This window comes from Pyxicephalus adspersus, chromosome Z (genome assembly GCF_032062135.1).
Source record: "Pyxicephalus adspersus chromosome Z, UCB_Pads_2.0, whole genome shotgun sequence".
NCBI lineage: Eukaryota > Metazoa > Chordata > Amphibia > Anura > Pyxicephalidae > Pyxicephalus > Pyxicephalus adspersus.
The window spans coordinates 67,979,505-67,999,125 of NC_092871.1; the positions used below are offsets into that span (position 1 = coordinate 67,979,505).

A 19,621-nucleotide genomic window follows, 5' to 3' on the forward strand; every position below is an offset into this window, starting at 1 on the left:
ACCCAAAGTATAAAAAGGAAACAATGATAAATAAGAAACAATGACTAATAAAGTGGGGCGTGAGGGGGGATACTCTGGATATCAGGGCCATGCATTGTTTATGGCCATCAATGACTCTGGATTCCTGAAGGATCACTGTTTTCTTCACCTTTTAATTATTTTTCTGTACCGCCTACTGAATTTTGTATAAATAACACCATTTTCTCTAAATAAATCAGATCAGCAACTCTATAGATCAACTGGTGTCTGTTCTCTTACGATCGTAATATTAACAGCTGATGATTCTTTAAGAAATAGATACATTGTTCTTTGACATTTGGTGCCGAAACTTCAGGGATTGACAGATGACAGTTGGACCAGAGCCTCAGTAACTGCATTGGAGCAATCTGAACATGCACAGCCGGTAGGTAAAGCCTATTTGGCTTAGCAGGGTTCTTCCTTGCTACACATTGCTAAATTACACTGGTCTGGTGAGCCACAAGTTCTTTCACTCGAACCTCAGCTGTTAGGAGATAGGAGATGTGTACATGTCTGTATAATGTACCCCCGTGTGCAACCAGTCTAAACCAGTGATTTTCAACCACTGCCATGGCACACTAGTGTGCCGGAGGATTTTTTATTTATAGATGGCTCTTGATACTACATTGATGATGGGTAGCCATGTACAGGTAACTGATGATGTATTAAATCAACAGAGTTTACCTGTAAACATGTCAGTTCAGAAAGCTGAATTGGGAGCTTTGATTTAGGCATGAACTCTGGCCAAGGTGGGAGAGCTAATTTCTGAACATATAACCACTATGCATTTGGCATCAAGATAGGACAACATGGAAGGGCAGGTATTACATGACATCCACAGGTAAGCCAATTAAGAATGCAAAATTAGTGGGAGAGTTTCTTGCAGCTCTACAGCTTCCTGCTGAGGTAGCCATTGTAAAAGTACAGGCCCATACAAAGCTTCAGACTTCAGAAGCACAAGGTAATGCAAAGGCAGATGAGAAAACCAAAGAAGCCATTCTCCTGCCTATAGTACCTATAGGGACCATGTTATATGACATCTTAGATAATAAAGAGTCCGTGAACCTGGAAGTCCTAGTGAAATTACAGGAACAGGCCTAAGAGCAGGAAAAGAAAAAAATGGATGTGGAAGAAGAAAGACGATGAAACTGTCTGGCTGCATGGTCAGATCCATTGGTTTCCCCGATCATTGTACCCTATGATGACTCATCTCTCTGATGGGATCATTTACTTTGGTAAGAATGCAATGTCTGCCACAGTAAGGAAGAACTAGATAGTTTCCGGATTTACACTCTTTGCTGCAAGGTACATTCTTTCCTGCCTTACCTGTTCATGCCATAATCCAGACCATGTAGTCAAAATATCTAGTAAACACTCATCTACCTCTTCCAAAGACTTCAAGTAGATTGTGTACAGCTTCCAAGAATGAAACATTTAAATATATGCTTGTATGCATGGACATATATTTTCAGGATGGCCCGAGGCCTGACCGGTAGCTAAAGTTACTGCTAAAACAGCAGCAAGGAATTTACTTAAATTTGTCTGCAGATTTGGCGCCCAAAAGGTCAGAACAAGGATCCTACTTCTTTGGGGAAGACCTATCACAAATAAAGAGTGCCTTAAATTTTACTCAAGTCATCCACACATCATATCATTCTCAAAGTAGTGGAAAAGTGAAAAGACTAAATGGTATCATTAAAAAAATAGGATGGCCAACATTTCTGTCTATTTTACTGTATTCAATAAGTATCAAATATAAAGGCAAATATAGGCCTTCACCCTATTAAATATTATTTAGGATGGCCCTAAGAACTGGACTGTACTTTCCCCAACAGCTACAAGCATTTCATTCTGATATAACAGGTTATGTGGCCTCTCAGAAATGCTTAAACAAGGTGCATAAATATGTGACTCTTTTCCAGATTGTAAATAAGAAACAATGACAACAATGACTAATGTATAAATAAGAAACAATTAGTAATAAACTGGGGCGTGAGGGGAGATAGCATGGATATCAGGGCCATGCATTGTTCAGGGCCATCAATGACTCTGAAGGATCACTGTTTACTTACCTATTATTTATTTTTCTGTACCGCCTACTAAATTTTATAAATAAATCAGCAACTCTATAGATCAACTGGTGTCTGTCTCTGTTCTCATACAATCCTAATATTAACTTAACAGTTGACTTTTCTTTAAGAAATAGATACATTTTTTCCTGACAGGGGGAAAGTACAGTAACACTGAGTATAAAAATAAAATCTTTATTATTCTTACTTTCACCAATACTTACCTTTGCAGGGTCCAGTGAGTCTCCTTGTCCTGTATGTGTCCCACTATGACCTATCCAGTGAATAAATTGTCCTTTGATGACCTCTCCTCTTTGTGTCTCCTATGGGACACAAAGCTCTGAAAATATAAAAGGTAAGTATCGATTAAAACAAAAATATTAAAGTTTTTTTATATTAACCTCCTGGGCGTTACACTGATGTCTAGATTTCTGTACCAAAAGCGGTACACTGTTTTTCATGAAATGTTTTTTTTAAATTGTAGACCTGTAACTTACAGAAATATGTCCGAATAGGGGTCTAGTAGATATCATGAATATAAAAAATGTTTGAAACTTACAATCATGTAAAAAAAAAAAAAATTACTTTTAATAAAATTAAATAAAAGACACAAAAAATCAGCTTAAACAAGAATACATAAATAAATGAAAAATACTGAAAATGCGATAATTCCCCCATCGACGGGCGCATGCACGGACATCATCAGGAATCGCCGAGGGACGCATACGCGAACGCCGGGTATTCTAATTCTTTCCAAACTTCTGTACTTCCATGCAAAAAGTGTTAAATTTTTTGCATGGAAATTTATTTTAGATTGTATGCTATAATTCACCGAATTACTCAATAATTACTTATAATTCACGGAGTTACCACATAACTCACCGAAATATGTCCAAAATTTTATAAACTTAATAATAAATTTTTTTTTATAAAACATAAAAAAAAATCTTTAAAAAAAAGTTTAAAAAAAAAAAAATAGTGTATAATTTAATGTACAGTAGCTTATATATTATTTAAGGATTTCTTTGTATTGGACTTGAGTTCAATACAAAAAGCGATTTGAATTTCCTGCCCCGCCTCCTGCCTGCAGCGACGCATGCAGCGACGTCACCGGGAAACCCCGGAGATCGCCACTGCACTCGCCGGATGAAGACAGAAGACGTCTCCAGAGGAGCTGCGGGGAGAAGGTGAGTATTTTTTTTTAGAGATCGACGCTGGAACAGAACGGATCATCACAGCGGGGACCAGGTAAGTGATGGGATTTAACCACCCGACAAAGTTTGGGTTTATCGATTTTTGCAAAATCTTTAAACCCGAACCAAGGTCGGGTTTAACGGTCGGGTGGTTAAGTGTGGTGTCTTTAGTGACCAATTTACCCCTTTCAGCGAATGGGTTATTATGAGTATAATAAAGTTTGAAACACAAAATCATGTCATAAAAATAAATTATATAAATTTAAAAAAAGCTCCTGAGGCCTTTTTAATGGAGAGGAGGGGGCACATTCCCTTGCTGTCCCATTTCCTAACCAGAAAGGTCCTTAGCCTTTTGGAAGGTTCTTTTTTTATTATGGGGGGTGGGGGGGGGGCACACTTCTTTTCAACTAGGCATTAAAAAACTAAAAATTAATACCTAAAAAATTATGAGGAGTTGCAAAAGCCTGTGCAAGCTTTGTTACTAATTTTAAACACTTACAGTTCAAGTCTTTAGAGGTGGAAAATGCCTGTATGCGCTGCACTGAGCATCCTGGAAACAGCATGGAATTGCTGCTACTTCCTGCTGTCTGTCAGATGAAGAATATAGAACAGACCTATTGGTCCAATGCTGATTTTTTCAAGACAAAAACAAGATCTGCCAATATGAGCCCTGACATTGTCATGTAGAGGGGATCCAATTTTTCCAAGCTTCTGTTTGCTGCTTTCATTCAGAGATCTGTTGCTGTAGATTGGCAGCTTATTCTAAATGATAACGCTCCCATAACACACCACACAATGACACAAAATCCCAAACACCAACATACATGCATAATGCAATGAAACAGCCTGAGGCTATCCTAATAAAATATGTTTTATATCTTTTTCCAAAGAGTTTCTATAGCTGAAACTTTTAAGTTTTGGATGGCATGGGGAAGGGATAGATCCTCTGCCAAGTCTTTGTTGCTTTGTCCCCATTGGGAAGGTTCACCACTATGTTTTCGTGAGGGGAAATTCTAAATTTTAGACCTGTCCTGAGACTTTTTCTAACTTCCTGTTCCTTTTTTTTGGTACAGGAAGTAAAGAGTAATGTCTTCAGTGGTGAACAAACAGCAAAGAATACCATAGGATATGCATAGGATCTATTTAAATGTCTGAATTGTAATAATGCATCCCTTACTGTGCATGTTTCCACAACATTAATGATTCTGACTTAAGCTACGTACACACGTCAGATTTTTATCGCCCGATAATCAGCATCGGCCAATTATCGGGCGAAAATCTGCCGTGTGTACAGTCGGTGTCGTCCATCGTCTGGACGACCGACCTGCCGGATCCACGGACGATGGACGACAGCCGATCGTAATGAAAGTGAAGGGGAGAGCGCGCAGCAGGGTGCCGCTCCGTCGCTCTCCCCCTCCCCTCTCCATAGAGCATGAACGGTGCTGTATGTACAGCACCGTTCATGCATCGTGCACTCCCTTGTCGTTGGAAAGGATCGTGAAAGATCCTTTCCAACGACAAAAATTGGCAGTGTGTACGCAGCTTAACTGGAACACTGCATCACATAGCAACACTTACTGCAGTTTGTTGCATTAGAAAAAAAGTTTGTGTTTTTTTTTTCTAGTACGTTAGGGTGTCTGGCCAGCCCATTCATTTCCATTGGGCTGCATTGAGGCAATGAACATTAAGGGCTTTATTTATAATACAGGGAATCTGGCATTCCCTCAAACATCCCCCAGTGGGAATCTTCCAGGTCTTCATGTTTCAATGGCAGTAATTGATGCCCACCAGAAAATGTTTGAGACAATGTCAGATTCCCTGTTTTATAAATAGAGCCCTAGCATATAACACACACATGGAATAATACATCATAGAGATCAGTGTTTCTTCGGGCTTCACATACAAAGAGCAGATAATGGCATCCATGGGTACAACTCCGCTGCGGTCACCAACACTATATTTTGACGCCATAAGGTCACATAGACGACAAATAGGCCATACAATAAGGATCTGAACGCAGAATGATACATTCAAGTTTATATTTTATTATAATCCACTAAAACTTTTATTTTCAGTTCAGAGTAGTTTTAAAGGATTTCAAAGGATTTTCTACAACAAAATATGAAGAAATACAAGTGCTTTTGGTTTAATGCTTGCCAAAAAAAATACATAGCGTTGCATGCTTTATTACCACTGGCCTGAGGCATGAGCAGCCCCTATACTCCCACATCTAGGACCCCCTCAAAACATCCTGGACCTTTAATACTCTCTACTAAAGATTCATGCATATTGATATGTGGTTACTCTATGGTATGGTAATGAACAGAAGGCAAAGCTGCTAATGGGTCATCAATGGAGAATACTTGTGCCATGGATGCATTTACAGAATATATATAATATCAACCACTGAAATATAGAGTAGACCTAATACTTTGGGTAGTCTATACTTCTGTCCAGGGCTCCAGCAAGGAGCCCTCCACTTTGTGTGATCCTGTAAAAGGCACAGGAGGTACTGGTGCTGTATCATCTTTCCTTTTGTGGATCAGCTATGAGAATATATATGGAAAATGCACTAAAGCCGGTGACACTGGTAGCATAGTTGGGAAAGCTGAGCAATTGTGTTAGTGCTGAAGTAAGAATACCCTTCTAGGATCCAGAACAACAGTGAAGATTGTTTGGGTATTTATTCTATTGAACTGCCATGGTGCTAACTTGTTAAAGTGTGCAAGTTCCTGAGTTGTCATGCTTATTCCTGGAACAGGTATTTACCGGTTTTATATAAATCTATGGATGAATGAGTGCCTAAGCAGTGGAATAAGTATGAGAGGAGCAAAGCTTGAATGTTCAAAACAATTTGTCACAATTCTTTACAGATTGCTCCCACCAGTGATCACTTGCAGGTAAAAATTGCCATTTTGTGCATTAAATAATTCTTTTTTTCAAGAGGCCAACAAATTCTGCAGTTACTTTAGCAAACAGAGCAGGATTAAGACAGGAAAGGGTACAGGGCAGATAATAAATGGCTCTTTCCTTATGGTGTTGTAATTAGTTATTGCATACTGTCACCTTTGAAGAATTCCAAAGCAGGACACGCTTCACAATGTAGTAACAAAACATGCAATATCAATTGTTGTTCATGTGTTTCTACATATGAAGAATGTACAGGATCAATCTGAAGGGATTGTATCACGTTGCCCTATATTGAACTAACTCTGTGACATCTGTTGGCACTTCATTCTTCCACATGCCTCCTTTACTCGCCCACATGCCTCTGATTTCCTTAGCATGAGAGAATATCTGGTGTTTGTGTGCAACCTTTAAAGGGCTCATCTGCATTGTGACTATACAGAAATCCTAATACTCAGACTTTAATTATTGACTTGAAGGATTGTGCAGACTTATTAGCAGGGGGGTTACATTCCCCCTCACTTAGCTTTACATTATCATTTGTCCTAGTGTGGCAATTTAACGTAATTATTGTTGTAAAACTCTTGGTGGTACCTTATTTTGTGAACCAATGCTGTAGCCTGTTCTATAGTATGGAGAGGGGAAGATGAGAAGTGAATATCCACCCAAGACGATCCTTTATACCAAGACAAGAATTATAATTACAGGTGTCATAAATCTGTACAGAGCTTTAGGAACAATTTTTAAACATTCACTGCCTGACCTGTGATACTTCACATGCGAATGATGGGGGACAATGTTATGGGTCAGGTAGCTGGCAGGAAAGCAGATGTTCAGATAACCACCCACTTCCATCTGCATCTCAATATTTCTCAACATCCTCCTTTTACATTAAATCTGTACAATTGCCAAACAGCTCAAGCTAATAAAATCATTGCCTATCATGCTTCATATATTGCCCACATGGCAGCAAACGTTTCTGTCCCCAAATTCCTATGCAACTTCCAGTTTTTTAAAGTCAGTATTTGATAATGCCTAGCACAGGCTCAATCCCATCACATGGGACTGGATATTGGCCACACCTGTAAGTACCACATTTGCAGTTGCTTTGAGCAGACATAGCTGTCGGGAAAATCAGGTACTCTATTTTTTATTAACTGTACTAGGATAAGGTCTTATAGTATCCAAGCTGAAAACTCCAAAGCACCCATTACCCCACAAATACACTGTTAATGACCACCCCAACTACCTCAACAGCATAGGTTGCAAGATCTGCACATTTTGCACCCCTTACTACTAAAGCATCAAAGACAGGCACCTTTCCTGCCTACAATCAGCTCTGCCTTGGACAAACATTTTATATACCTATAAGTAAGATGCCAACTTATTTTACCATCTAATTTGCTAATTTCTTATGTGTTCAAGTTGAAATACAAACAACGCAGGCACAGGAGGAGGAGGCATAGCAGGCATGGATGTCAACAAGAACCTTTTATATGATCATGGTAGAATTTTATAGCTGGCGTTCTCCCTTAAAATTTGAATGTCAATTTATTTATTTATGCTGAAGCATTGGCTACCATACATGTCATTTTTCTCATGATCTCTTTACAAACAGTCTGTTTCCCTGGAAAAGAATGAAGTGCTTTTTATCAATTACAGTTCATAGTATTTATCGGGATGTCCAACCAAAAACATATCATGTGACATTGAATATACCATTGCCTATGTAGAACTCAAAAAAAACAAGCTAGCACAACACTGTTATAACAATCAAAAAAGACTAATAATCCCCAGTGCATAATATATTTCAATGTTTTTGTGACAAAAGGTAAAATAAAACAATGATTCTGTACAGGACATCCTCTAAAATGATAAACCCCCAAATGATTTCAGTGACAGCGGCACAGCGCACAAAGGTCATTTTATATACTTTACATGATAAAATTTTGCAATGAATATTAATAAGTCCCATATAGAAAAAAAATTATGAAAATTTGGAGTTTCCGATAATAACCAATTTGATTATTTTAGCAAAATAAATAGGATAAATGGCCACCCTGAGCAACACAAGCAAATTTCTTCTGAAGGCTTTTTTCTTTTTTGAGTTGATGCAAGAGTCGAGGACACAAGCGGCCATTCTGAGCCATTCTTTGTTTTATTCATTTGTTATAGTTTATATGGAGTGACAGACAAAAAAAAAAAAAATCTGACTTCAAGAGCAATCAGGGAAATATCAAAGGACAATTGAAAAAGTAAAGTGAAATGTTATTTAAAGGTGAACTCCAGGTAGATATAAAAGATATAAAGGGAAAGCCACTCTGTATTGTTTTATACATCCCTAAAGACCAATTAAACCCCAAACTTATTAAGGCAATTACTAAAAGTAATCAGTGACTACAAAAAATGTATGGAATTAAAGCAGTAGACAAAATATTTGTTGCATAGGCCAAATGAGCTTGCACACTGCACTACATCTCTAAATTCAGCCTTGCTAGGAGGTCAGTCAGATATTAAAAGAACAAGAACAACTGATGCCAGATTCCTTTTCTTCCTATTACAGTTAAAACTGTAAGGATGTGGGACCTGTAGTCACAATAAGTAGATGGTAAGCCATTGTAAGACCTCAGTCCGTTGAGATGAAACTCAGGCACAGCTACACAATGTACTCTATTTATAAAACAGGGAATCCCCTCAAACATTCTTTCATTGGACTCCTCTAAACCCATGTATTTCAGTAATTGATTCCCACCAGGGAATGTTTTAGTAAATGTTAGATTCCCTGTTTTATAAACAAAGCCCTTTTTTTTTTAACTGTAAACTTCAATTTTAAATGTAATACCTTTAATTTACACTTATCAACAGGAACCATAGCATGATTGGACTGCTTAATCCAGACAATATTGAAGAACACCTGTTGGATTTTGTTGTACTAATGTCCTACTTCCCTACCTTTGGTCCCTGACATGTATGAACATAAGGATCTCAGACTTTTGTTTGATATTTCTGATCTACATATTTGTCCTGGAACACTGTTTAAAAAAGTATTGAAGTTAGAGGATCAAAACAGCCAGGCAACTAGCATTTTCAAAAAATAAGTCAGCATCTGCTACCCTCTATATTTCTTTAATGACAACTTTACCCAGTCATGTTGGCAAGTATGAAATGATTGTCTGCACCTTTAGGAAATATTATATAACCAATAATTCTAATATTGCAATTTTACCCACACATTGTGCTATAAAAATCCCCAGCAGCTGTTTATTAATGATGGCCAGGTATGAGGTAGGTGTCATGTGACACAACCTCTGCTGCCTTTCCCCAGGTGTATTTAATCTTCACTTACAGGCAGAAAGGGGTTAGTGCAAGTTCCTCCTCTACAGCAAATCTATAATTAGAGTAACATGGAAGCAGATATTTCTGACCCCTTATACTAATGCTAGTTGACTGGATGTCCTGCTGATGACCTTAAAATTAATATTTTGTCGATTCATTGACTTGGAACATGTATGAGAACAGGAAAGTTGAAGAAAAGTCATAGGTCCTTATCTGCACACTTGTTCCAGGTCAGCGAATTAAAGTGTCAAGGCAAGAGCAGCTGTGTGACAGCCAAGCAACCAGTTTTTCAAAAGCAGAGGTCAACAATACATTAACAGTATAATTCAATTTCAATGATCAGACAAGAAATAGAGAATATAGTGCCTTGTTCAGATTTACTATGATAGTGAGTATATCAGAATAAGACTGGTGTATAGAAAACTATGAAACTGAATGTGTTGCTCAAAGCAACCCGGTTTCTTTGTATAAATGTATCAAATAATATATGGAAAAAGCATGATATGCATTGAATTAAAGTCCTCCAATGAGCAAGTGTTTGGACACGTTAAAAAAGTATCATATGATATGGCCTTACAATGTCTGAACCCCTCCCCCCAAAAATAAAATGGTTGAAATCAGTTAAATGGAGTTAAATCTCTGGAAGGTACACTTTAAAGCCCACTTACTGGGAGTGCAGGGTGATATAGGCCTGCTCTCTGGGGGTAGTCCCAACAGTCCCCTGCACTCACATTACAATGGTGCCGAAAACAGTGCAGATGACATCTTACAAGACATTATATCTGCATTATTACCTCCTGTCATACAAAAGAGTAGGATGTATGGAACACAACTTAAAAGGGTAAGTATACATAAACAGTAAAAAATACATTTGAGGGGAGTGATGTAAGGGGGGACTTTGGAGTTCAGCTTTAAGGTCTATGTGAAATATGAGTCTATCATCAGAGACACTTTGCTAGCAAAGATTTGCAAGTTCCTACAAGGTTGCTCACTCATTGCCCCATGTAGCATTGGCCATTTCCATTGCCATCTGACATGATCTATGGCTAATTTGACATGTTGATGAATAAACATCCTTTACCATACATATTCATACCTGCAGGGGATCATACCAGCACATACAGAAATATGCACACATGTTCATACACATATTACATATATGATTAAGTCAGCAAAAAGTCTAATTATCATTAAATGGCAAGGGTATTCAATTAAGTACAAAAAATTGTGTAAGAAAACAAGAATAGTAATAGTCTAAAACAAGTATTGTTGATTTTTAAGGTGTTCGTAGCTAAAACAATTTTCTTGTGACATGAGTGATCAATTAAACTTTGCTGCCTAATTGCTTTAAAATTAATCCTCTGAAACATCTACTGACAATCTATGTTTGGCTGGCTTTACACTATGCCTAAAAACTTCCTGGCACCTGCATTTATATCATTTTATAAAAAAAATTATTATAGTTCATAATTAACACTAGCACAAGGCTAGATAAGAATTGCTTTGTTAGCAAAGGGGTCTCTTGGGCCCAGTATCCATCTGCCCCCCTTACTACAATGTCATTGAATAAATTAGTGTTTGTTCACATATTTTTCTGCAGATCAAAAAAATTCAAAAAGATTGATTGGTCGGTTGCATTATAGACACACTTCCCAGGCTAAACCTTTCTCATTTTAGTTATATACCAGAAAAAAATCAGAGACTGGACTTTTGCTTATTGTTCCTCATTCTTTTATTTTGCAATATCCTAATTGAGGTAGCTTAGTATTATTCATTATATAGACCTAAGGGGCACTAAAAACTGCAACCCTGCAGTGTTATGACCATTAGTTAGTGCTAGCTTCAGGACTATCAATCTAATACAAGGGATTTAGTACTTTCTGAATTGCTCAATCAGAAAAAATTATGGTGATTATGATTTTTCCGACTTGTCTGTTTTGTGTGTTTATTCAAGGACAGTGTCCCAAACAGCCAGAAAACTAGTTATAATAAAAACTGAGCAATATCAGCCTGAATAGTTCTCTCACTATAAGTTTGCTTTAAAAGATATTGTCATGGGGGAACTAAATAAAATGCAGCTGCTATTCTAGTCTAGAAAGTGTTAGTTGCCTAGCATATCAGGTATTGGTACTTTCACAAGCGAGTATAGTAGGAACTTCAGGTTACAGTGATGCAGAAAGGATCATCCAGACAGCCAAGCAACTAGAACTTTTTTAAAATATCAGTGGTAGATATCACACATGACATGTTTTCTTTTGAATAACAACGCTTTGGCACAACCTCAATATTTTCAAATATCTTCATGGTCTGCTTTGCTCAGTATTGTGCATGTGTAGCCTTTTCTGCACTGGTTCTAATATCCTAAAGAAGAAGCTATCTAATGCAAGATAAAAGTAAGATGGCTTCCTGGTATTGCCTGTAGAGAATAGCCTGCCCTATGTCCAGTTATGTGTGACCCTGCCAGCTTGAAGGAGGATGGGATTGTTGCCTGGTGTAGACCATGGCTTCTAATCTAGGTCATCCACTGACTAGAGGCATGTAGAAGATTTCGGGATTAATACAAAGAGATGTTATCCTTATAATAATAAATATATTAGCGTTACCAGTTAGTGAATTCAGCCTTACTATACATACAGGAAATTCTGCTTAGTCAAATGGTTATGAAGAACAGAAATATATTGATTCCATACAAGCTGCATCTACAGGACAAATTGCTACTTTATGGTAGTCAGGATGTACACAGCCATCTTGACTACCATAAAACCTAAACATACGCTAATAGAGATGTCACTGCCAGTGGATTTTATATCTAAGGCATTATATTTGCACAGTTTAATTCCACTGGACCAGTAAACTCATCTAGAGTAATTCTTTATAGGACTTTCATCAAAACCCCCAAACCTGCTTGATGATTGACAAAAAGCCTCATTGGACATTTTTAAACAGTAGTGTTAGTTTAAGATCTAGCAGAAGCATTAGAGGGACAGAAGAAAGCTTGATGTAAACCTTCATACCTTGAGAAAACAGCGGACCAGGGAGATCGGTAGAAAAGATACGGTAGGGTGGCTTTTGTGCTCTTTCTCAATTTATACGAAATTCCCAACCTCCATACTTTATAGATGCATCCATACCATTACATTTCATCCTTTTCCATTCTTTGGTTTTTGTAAAGAGGATTCAGGTTTGTGTTGATGGGCATAGTTTTCCTGCATTTGATGTGCGTTTGAAACACATATCTAATGCAGGTCAACAAAATCACATTGACCTTAACTAAGTAGTACACATGACAGTTTGGAGTCTATTTTTCACCAGTTTAAAGTTGTTCTGTGTTCTTTTTTGATGCAGTATGTCATATTCACGTGTGTTTTAACTGTGAACAAAGCACTTCAAACATAGCCTTTTCTTGTCAAGCATTCGCCATTTGAACCCATGCCATTGTGTTTGAATAGCAAACACATCATTTGACAAGAACATCCATTGACATGAGAACTTGATGTGGTTGACTGGATGCACCCTAACAAATCTCAATATTCATCCCCTCAAATATCATATTATTAAAAATACTACATAACCATAAATGTGTTCCCTGGAGCATGCTGCCATCTTAAAATTTTTGCCCTGCACCCACTGGAAAAACTCAAGTCCAGGAAGCCAGGGATCCTACTGCCATTCCAGGTCATAGTTAAACATCATTCTGCTTTTGGAACACCTGGAGGATGATCTGAATATTGATGTAAAATATTTTGCTAGAACAGGGTAAGGGGTAGCATGTGGTGTTTTTTTAAACAAAACTACATTTCAGGCATACACATTACTGAACAAGAGAAGGTAGAGATCTTTTCATCACCTACAATAAGTCTTTTGACTACCCTTTTATCTCCTGCACTCTTATTCCTCTAGGCATCTGTTACTAAATTTGGACACAAATGTCAGGAATTGGATTTGGATTATGCTCCCTCTAACACCTCTGTCCTAGATACTAAACTGCTATACTAAAAACACATAAAAGTGTTTTTAGTAAAATTCAGTCTGCTACCAACGTCCTTGCAAATACAAGGCGTCAAAAATTGTAACCTACAGTTTTAATATTGTAAGTCTGATCTAAGTAAATGATTGTCCTTATAGGTTATATTTTGTGTCCACAAATGTAATTTGTTGAACTAAGATATGTTTTTTCAGTGTTAAAACAATATTGATTAAACTTTTCCTAGGGCTTTTGACTACTCAATAGGGAAAGGGATCTTGCAAAGTATCTAGCAGTTCACTAAGTTTTCCTAGCTCCCAGCACTGGAGCTTTCTCAAAGTGAATTTTTCAAATTGGCAATAGATTTCAAAGAAACATTTACTAAAAAGATATCTTGGTGCTTGAACTATGACCATCCTGTATACAAAATCAGTGTCGGACTGGGGCAGTCATTGCCCTTCAAGGACCAACCTTACAATATAAAATAATATATTTTATGCAATATAGATATTAAAAACCATAAATATGTACTAGTCTAAATTAGGAATGCATTTTTCCATTACCCTCTTTTTTGCAAAGCAATAAAAAAATTTTTTTTTTAAATATTTTCATTGTGTCAAATGCTTTGAAGGGGCCCTTATACGCTCATAGTTCACCAAAGGTTTCCCCCATAGTTTTTTTTTTTTTGACCAGTCCGACACTGTATATAGTATTAAATAGCAAACTACAATATAATTTTACTATAAAATAAACTATTCAGTAACTCTATATATAAAAAGCCACCAGATCATGTGGTTGTGGCCCTTGGTACATGAGAGATGTCACTGCTGTCACAGTGCCACAATTTGAATCTTACTGCATGCCTTCTAAATGTTTTTTTTAAGATCACTATCCCCTACCTCTGCATTAATGACCCTATTATTGTCAACATAGCTCACTGTTTTTATCTTTCATTTTAAAAGGCTGTATCATAAGATGGCTCCTGATACAAAAAATACCATAAACCACAAAACTAGGAGCCACAAGTCAGAGGAGCATGGTATTTCCGAAAACAAATCTCACATAAGGTCATCCAAAAGGTTTGGGCTTGCAACCCAATCAAGAGTCCTGGGTTCTGAAGCTGCCATGATCATGCACATGAATTGTTTGCCAGTTCTTCTATCTATGGGGTATATGGTTGTTGGTGTGAATCTCTTATTGTTCTCCACAAACTCACACAGTTGCTGGTAGATTTTAGGATACTCATGACGTAGGAAGACCCCCCTTATCCTTAGTTCTCTCTGGATATGTATAAAGCAAACTTCTCTGGCCTTTCTGCCCTCCTCCCCATCCTTATCCAAATCAGCAGTTCCTGGAGGTGGGGTAAGTATAAGGGTCTCCATGTCTTTTTCTTTTTTTGTGATCTTCCTCTCTGGACTAGAAGAGGCTAAGGCTATTTTGGCATACTTGCGAACAGTGGGTACATGGTGTGCTCTGGATGAAAGCCGGTCCTGGCCACTTTGTCCTACTGCCACAGTTACATTCAATAAGAAACATTCTTCAGGGTCATATTGATTGCCAGCTATTTGCAATTCCTTGGCATGTTCTCCAAGGTTGTCTGAGTAGCTCTCGAGTTCTCTAAGAGACAGGTAGGTGGGAGACATAAGCAGGCCCTCTAGACCTAACTGAAGAAAATTGTCAGCAGAACCTGGATTTGGGAAGCCAAGAAAGAGCACCCCTCTTCCTCTAGACAGATAGCCCACCTTGGCAATTCGAGAGAAGGCTTTGTGCACCTCAGTGCTCTCTCTGCAAAATTTCAGCACATGTCTACATACACTGCCCATACGCCCATAAATGCAACTTTCTTTATGTATATCCCAGTCTTCTCTTCGGCAGTTACGAGAACAATAGTAGGTGTAGCAGCTATGGCAAGACTTAAAGTAGAGGCAAGCATTAAACATAGTCTCGGTGCGCCTGCACTTGGCATTAGAACAGGTTAACAGGTCATCTTCATCGGCACTGAGATCTGGTGAACAATCCTCTAAGGGCTTATGGGGACTTGACATTGGCACCTCAGGGAAAGCACCCCTTCGCTGTCCTCTATGGGAATCAGAAAAAGTAGGAGTTGGCTGTTCTTTAAGGGGACGGTTTTGGAGAAGATGAGACATCTGCCCATAGGACTCTGGTTTCCTTGCTATTCCTATCATGTCTTCCTTAATAAGTTTTCTTAATTGATCAGCCAAAGCATCCGCTTCACTAGGACGCCGACTTGATGGCGGTTTGTAATCTATCACTAAATCAGCTATGAGTTCATCAAGTTGTTCCAGGCTCCGGTGACGGGAAGACCTGCTTGTCATCTTCTCTTTGGTAGGGTAGGAGGCATGTGTTGGATAGACAGGCGGAGATACTCCAGAATCTATCACATCCCAGCTAGCAGAGCGACGGTCACTTCTTCCGACTCCGTTGGCTCTCAAGTCATTGTCTGTTATGGTAATCTCTGGGGTGACAAACCAGGATCGGCCCAATGTGTACCTTCCGGTGCCCCCATCTGTATGAACTTTTTCCAAAATAGAGTTTTCTGAGAGTGAGAGAGCAGCATAACGCTTGGGAGAGCAGGAAAGGTTAACTACCACAGGTTGGCGTCTATCATCAGGCGATAAGGCACATCGCTCACGGCACAAAAGATTTTCATAGCTGCGACCTCGTGAAAGTGGGTCTTCTTTGCGCCCACCACTGTTCAAAATGTTGTCCCAAGACCTGGAATAGTTTCTGGAGTCAGTCCCAAGTCTTTGCTGGTTCATGCTATAAGAAGCATGCCAAGATGATAACATTGCATCTCTGCCTGTTGTTTGAGTAGGAAATGATGGCATTTGGATGGTTTGATAAGATATTGGACTCTGATCAGGAAAATACCATTCACTGAACTGAAGGGGCTGCTGAGCAGGTCTGGGGTATGGATATGTCCTAGATAGTGCTTCCCTTTCAGAGTATTTTGCAATATCCTCTGAGTAATAAAGTTTTGAAGATGTACTCTGAAGTGGATAAGACCGCATATCTTCATTATAAAGACTTTTGGCTTGAGCAGTACGAGGAGGGTAGAAACGGGGATCATCACTGTAAAACGTCCTTATAGAAGATTCCTGGATAGGATAAGTTCTAGGGTCTTCTAAATAATAGGCTCTGGGTTGTACCAGGGGATTTTCTTCATAATATGGGTGTGTGGCAACCCCAGGATCGGGATAAGGACGTGGATAATATCCCCTAGGTTTGACTGGGAATTGGCTAAAATTCCCATCCTCCTCTGTATAATAGTAAGCAGTGGGGATAGTAGGGCTAACATATTGTCCACAGTCTCGGGCATTGTACTGTGCAAAATCCCTTGGTGAAGCAACACTTTGGTATGGGAATCCTCGCACATCAGTTTCATACATTTCCTGCCCTGGTGTGCAAGCAAAGTGAGTCATTCTTGGATCAACACTGTAGGAATCACTGGGCGTGGGTGTACGAGAAACTGACATCAGTCTTGCATTTGGCACTGCTAGGCTCCTAGGAGTGCCTGGCTGCCTGGTATATTGCTGTGCCTCTCTCCAACCCTGATTGGGTTTGGAGGCATGAGCAGCATGCTGAATAACTGCATCATCAGGCTTTATGTCAACCCGGCAACGCACATGGGGACTGGAGATTGGCTTCCCACCTTGGGGTTCCTCCATGCAGTTATTGCTGATGCATAAAGGAGAGATGCGGCTTGCGCTATTGCGCTGGGGTTGTAACTTAATAGGGTGGACTTCATTCATTAATACCTTGGTAGGAGCATAAGTACCTTCCCTTTTTGGGGAGGCCACAGGTTTTTGGGGCTCTCTTGAAGTTTTCACAGCCTCTCTGCCTCTCCTGGCAGTAGGTGGTGGGGACTGTGATGAAGACATCTGTATGGGAACTGAGGTGAAGGTGGTTTTGACTCTTGGTACACTCTTCGATCTTGGACGTCGCCTTGGTTCTTTTGCAGCTTCCTTTGAGGTGTCCACCCCCTGAGAAGTGTATTGTGGATCAGCTCTGGAGGAGGACTTCCTCACTACTGGCTGACTTGTTGGTTCAGGTGTGTCAGCACGCCTACGAGCTCCTCGTTGGTAGGCATCCATGGCTGTTGCGTTGGTCAACTGGTCGTCTAGAGATTCAAGGAAGTCAAAGCTGCGGCAGTGCCTCTTGTTAAACAATGGTTGGCTGAGGTCCTTGTGGTTGGACATGAAGCTGTCACATTGTGCAGGTGAGCCAAAGATTTGAGAATCAGTGCTTGGGGTCACTTTAATGTCTTGATAAACTGTAGACACGAGTATGTCAGGTGGGTATGTTCGTGTCATTTTACTGTAGAGCAGTCCTGGTGTACTTTTTGTTCATCTCATCTCAATGCTCATCTGTAAAGAAAACAAACTGAAATAAGTTTTTTTGTGTTGGACATTGTTTTACCCAGAAAAGGTCTATGGACAAGGCCTATAATGGTATTTTTTATGACACAAGAACAACAATATTGTAGAACTTTTTTACCATTGGAATAACAACATTGTAACTCTTTACACACATGCATAAGAATATCCTGTATAAATGTATGCAATGTCAAAATGTTTACACTTTCATATATTGCTGTTTTTTTCTTTTCAAAAAATGTTTTTTGTTTCTTCATTTTTTCTCTTAATTATGCACCAATCATATGTTAATACTTACCTTATACAACATTTTTCTTGTGAGTTCAAATATGCATGCTCATTATGTATGGGACCCAATGTACAAGGAAACTTTGTCCCCCTTTGTATACTATCTAGCAGCGTGTAGAGCCTTCCTTGGCTCATTTACGCTGGCTATAGTCAGATGAACATGTAAGTGTGTGGAGCGCAGCTTCCGTTCCAGCACCACATGTTTTGAATTCCTTCCGTGTTTAGCCCCCCCAACTACATAATCTCTGGTGGCGGAAGCATCTGTCTCCATATAGGACACTACAGTAAGTTTATAGAAAAGAGCGGGTCCCACCGTACCCTGAATGCGGGAACTGGATTGCCAGGGATTTAATCAGATGGTCACTGTTATGTTGCTTTAAATGTTAGATGGTGATCTTGCTGTACTTTCATTCACTGGCATGTCATTCTTAATATCTTGAAAGTCCCTTCTCTGTCTGATATTCCTTATAAAGGAGAATCCTCATTATGTCTTGTCCTACTGCCAATTGGTTTACATGTTCATAGTAAATGTGCCACAAAGGAATTTCAATATACATATTTCTGTCTTTATATATAGTATTTCATTCCTACTATATTATCAGGGAAATTTATGATTTAAAAGCTTAGTGCTTTATATTGTTGCAAACATGTGGTGGCTTTGTAATATACTGGAATGTTTCTAATGGATTTCTTTGGAATCAGCAGCTAGCTCTCATTCTCTCTGGATCACCCAGCTTCACTGATGAAAGTGTATCCTTTCCAGCCTTGGAGATATTTCATAAATCAGTCCATATATATATATATATATATATATATATATATATATATATATATATAGAGAGAGAGAGAGAGAGAGAGAGATTATGGCTTTACCCTGAAATGTGACACACATAAATAAAACAACATCATATGATAATCATATTATGCACCTGTTATAGATAAGTAATAGATAAGATATATGGTGTTCTTCTTTTCCAGTTACCTATAGTCTACTCTAGCACATATATGTTACATATTAGAGTTGTTTGCTTTTTGGCTTGATTTTTTAAATGAATGTTGGTTATTCAAACCCCACAATATTGATAAATCTACGTATTCCTTTTTTCATTATAGATATCATTACTTTCCTTGCTATTCTAATAATCCTGAGGAAGCAATCTAGGTCTGCGAAACATGTAGAGAAATTGGTGGTACGCCTTTTTAGGTTGTCTCAATATACCAGAAGAGAGCTCAATTGAGTCATTAGAAAAGAACTTTGTATTAGTGGAGGAAATGAGTATATCTTCTGCATATCATGTTCACCTTTTGCGGTTTTATCATGTTTTAAAGTTGTTGAAACGATATATTGAATCAAGTTTTAAATACATGAAAATGTCTTTATTTGTAATGACACCTTAAAAATCCCTCTGTGCCTAAAAGTTCCTCAATCTTGTAGTCTTATGTTAAAAA

The 19,621-nt window shown here is 38.5% G+C and overlaps 1 protein-coding gene across 1 annotated transcript; it reads right to left on the reverse strand.

Moving 5' to 3' along the window:
• Nucleotides 1–5,314: 5,314 nt before the first annotated feature.
• AJM1 (apical junction component 1 homolog) lies at nucleotides 5,315–17,990 on the reverse strand. Its single transcript, XM_072430259.1, has one exon. It carries the CDS (start codon nucleotides 17,819–17,821, stop codon nucleotides 14,546–14,548), a length of 3,276 nt encoding a protein of 1,091 aa, XP_072286360.1. The 5' UTR covers nucleotides 17,822–17,990; the 3' UTR covers nucleotides 5,315–14,545.
• Nucleotides 17,991–19,621: the final 1,631 nt, after the last annotated feature.

What these genes read in the sequence shown, in the direction of transcription:
- AJM1 (XM_072430259.1), bottom strand. Translation starts at nt 17,821, where the DNA reads ATGACACGAACATACCCACCTGACATACTCGTGTCTACAGTTTATCAA.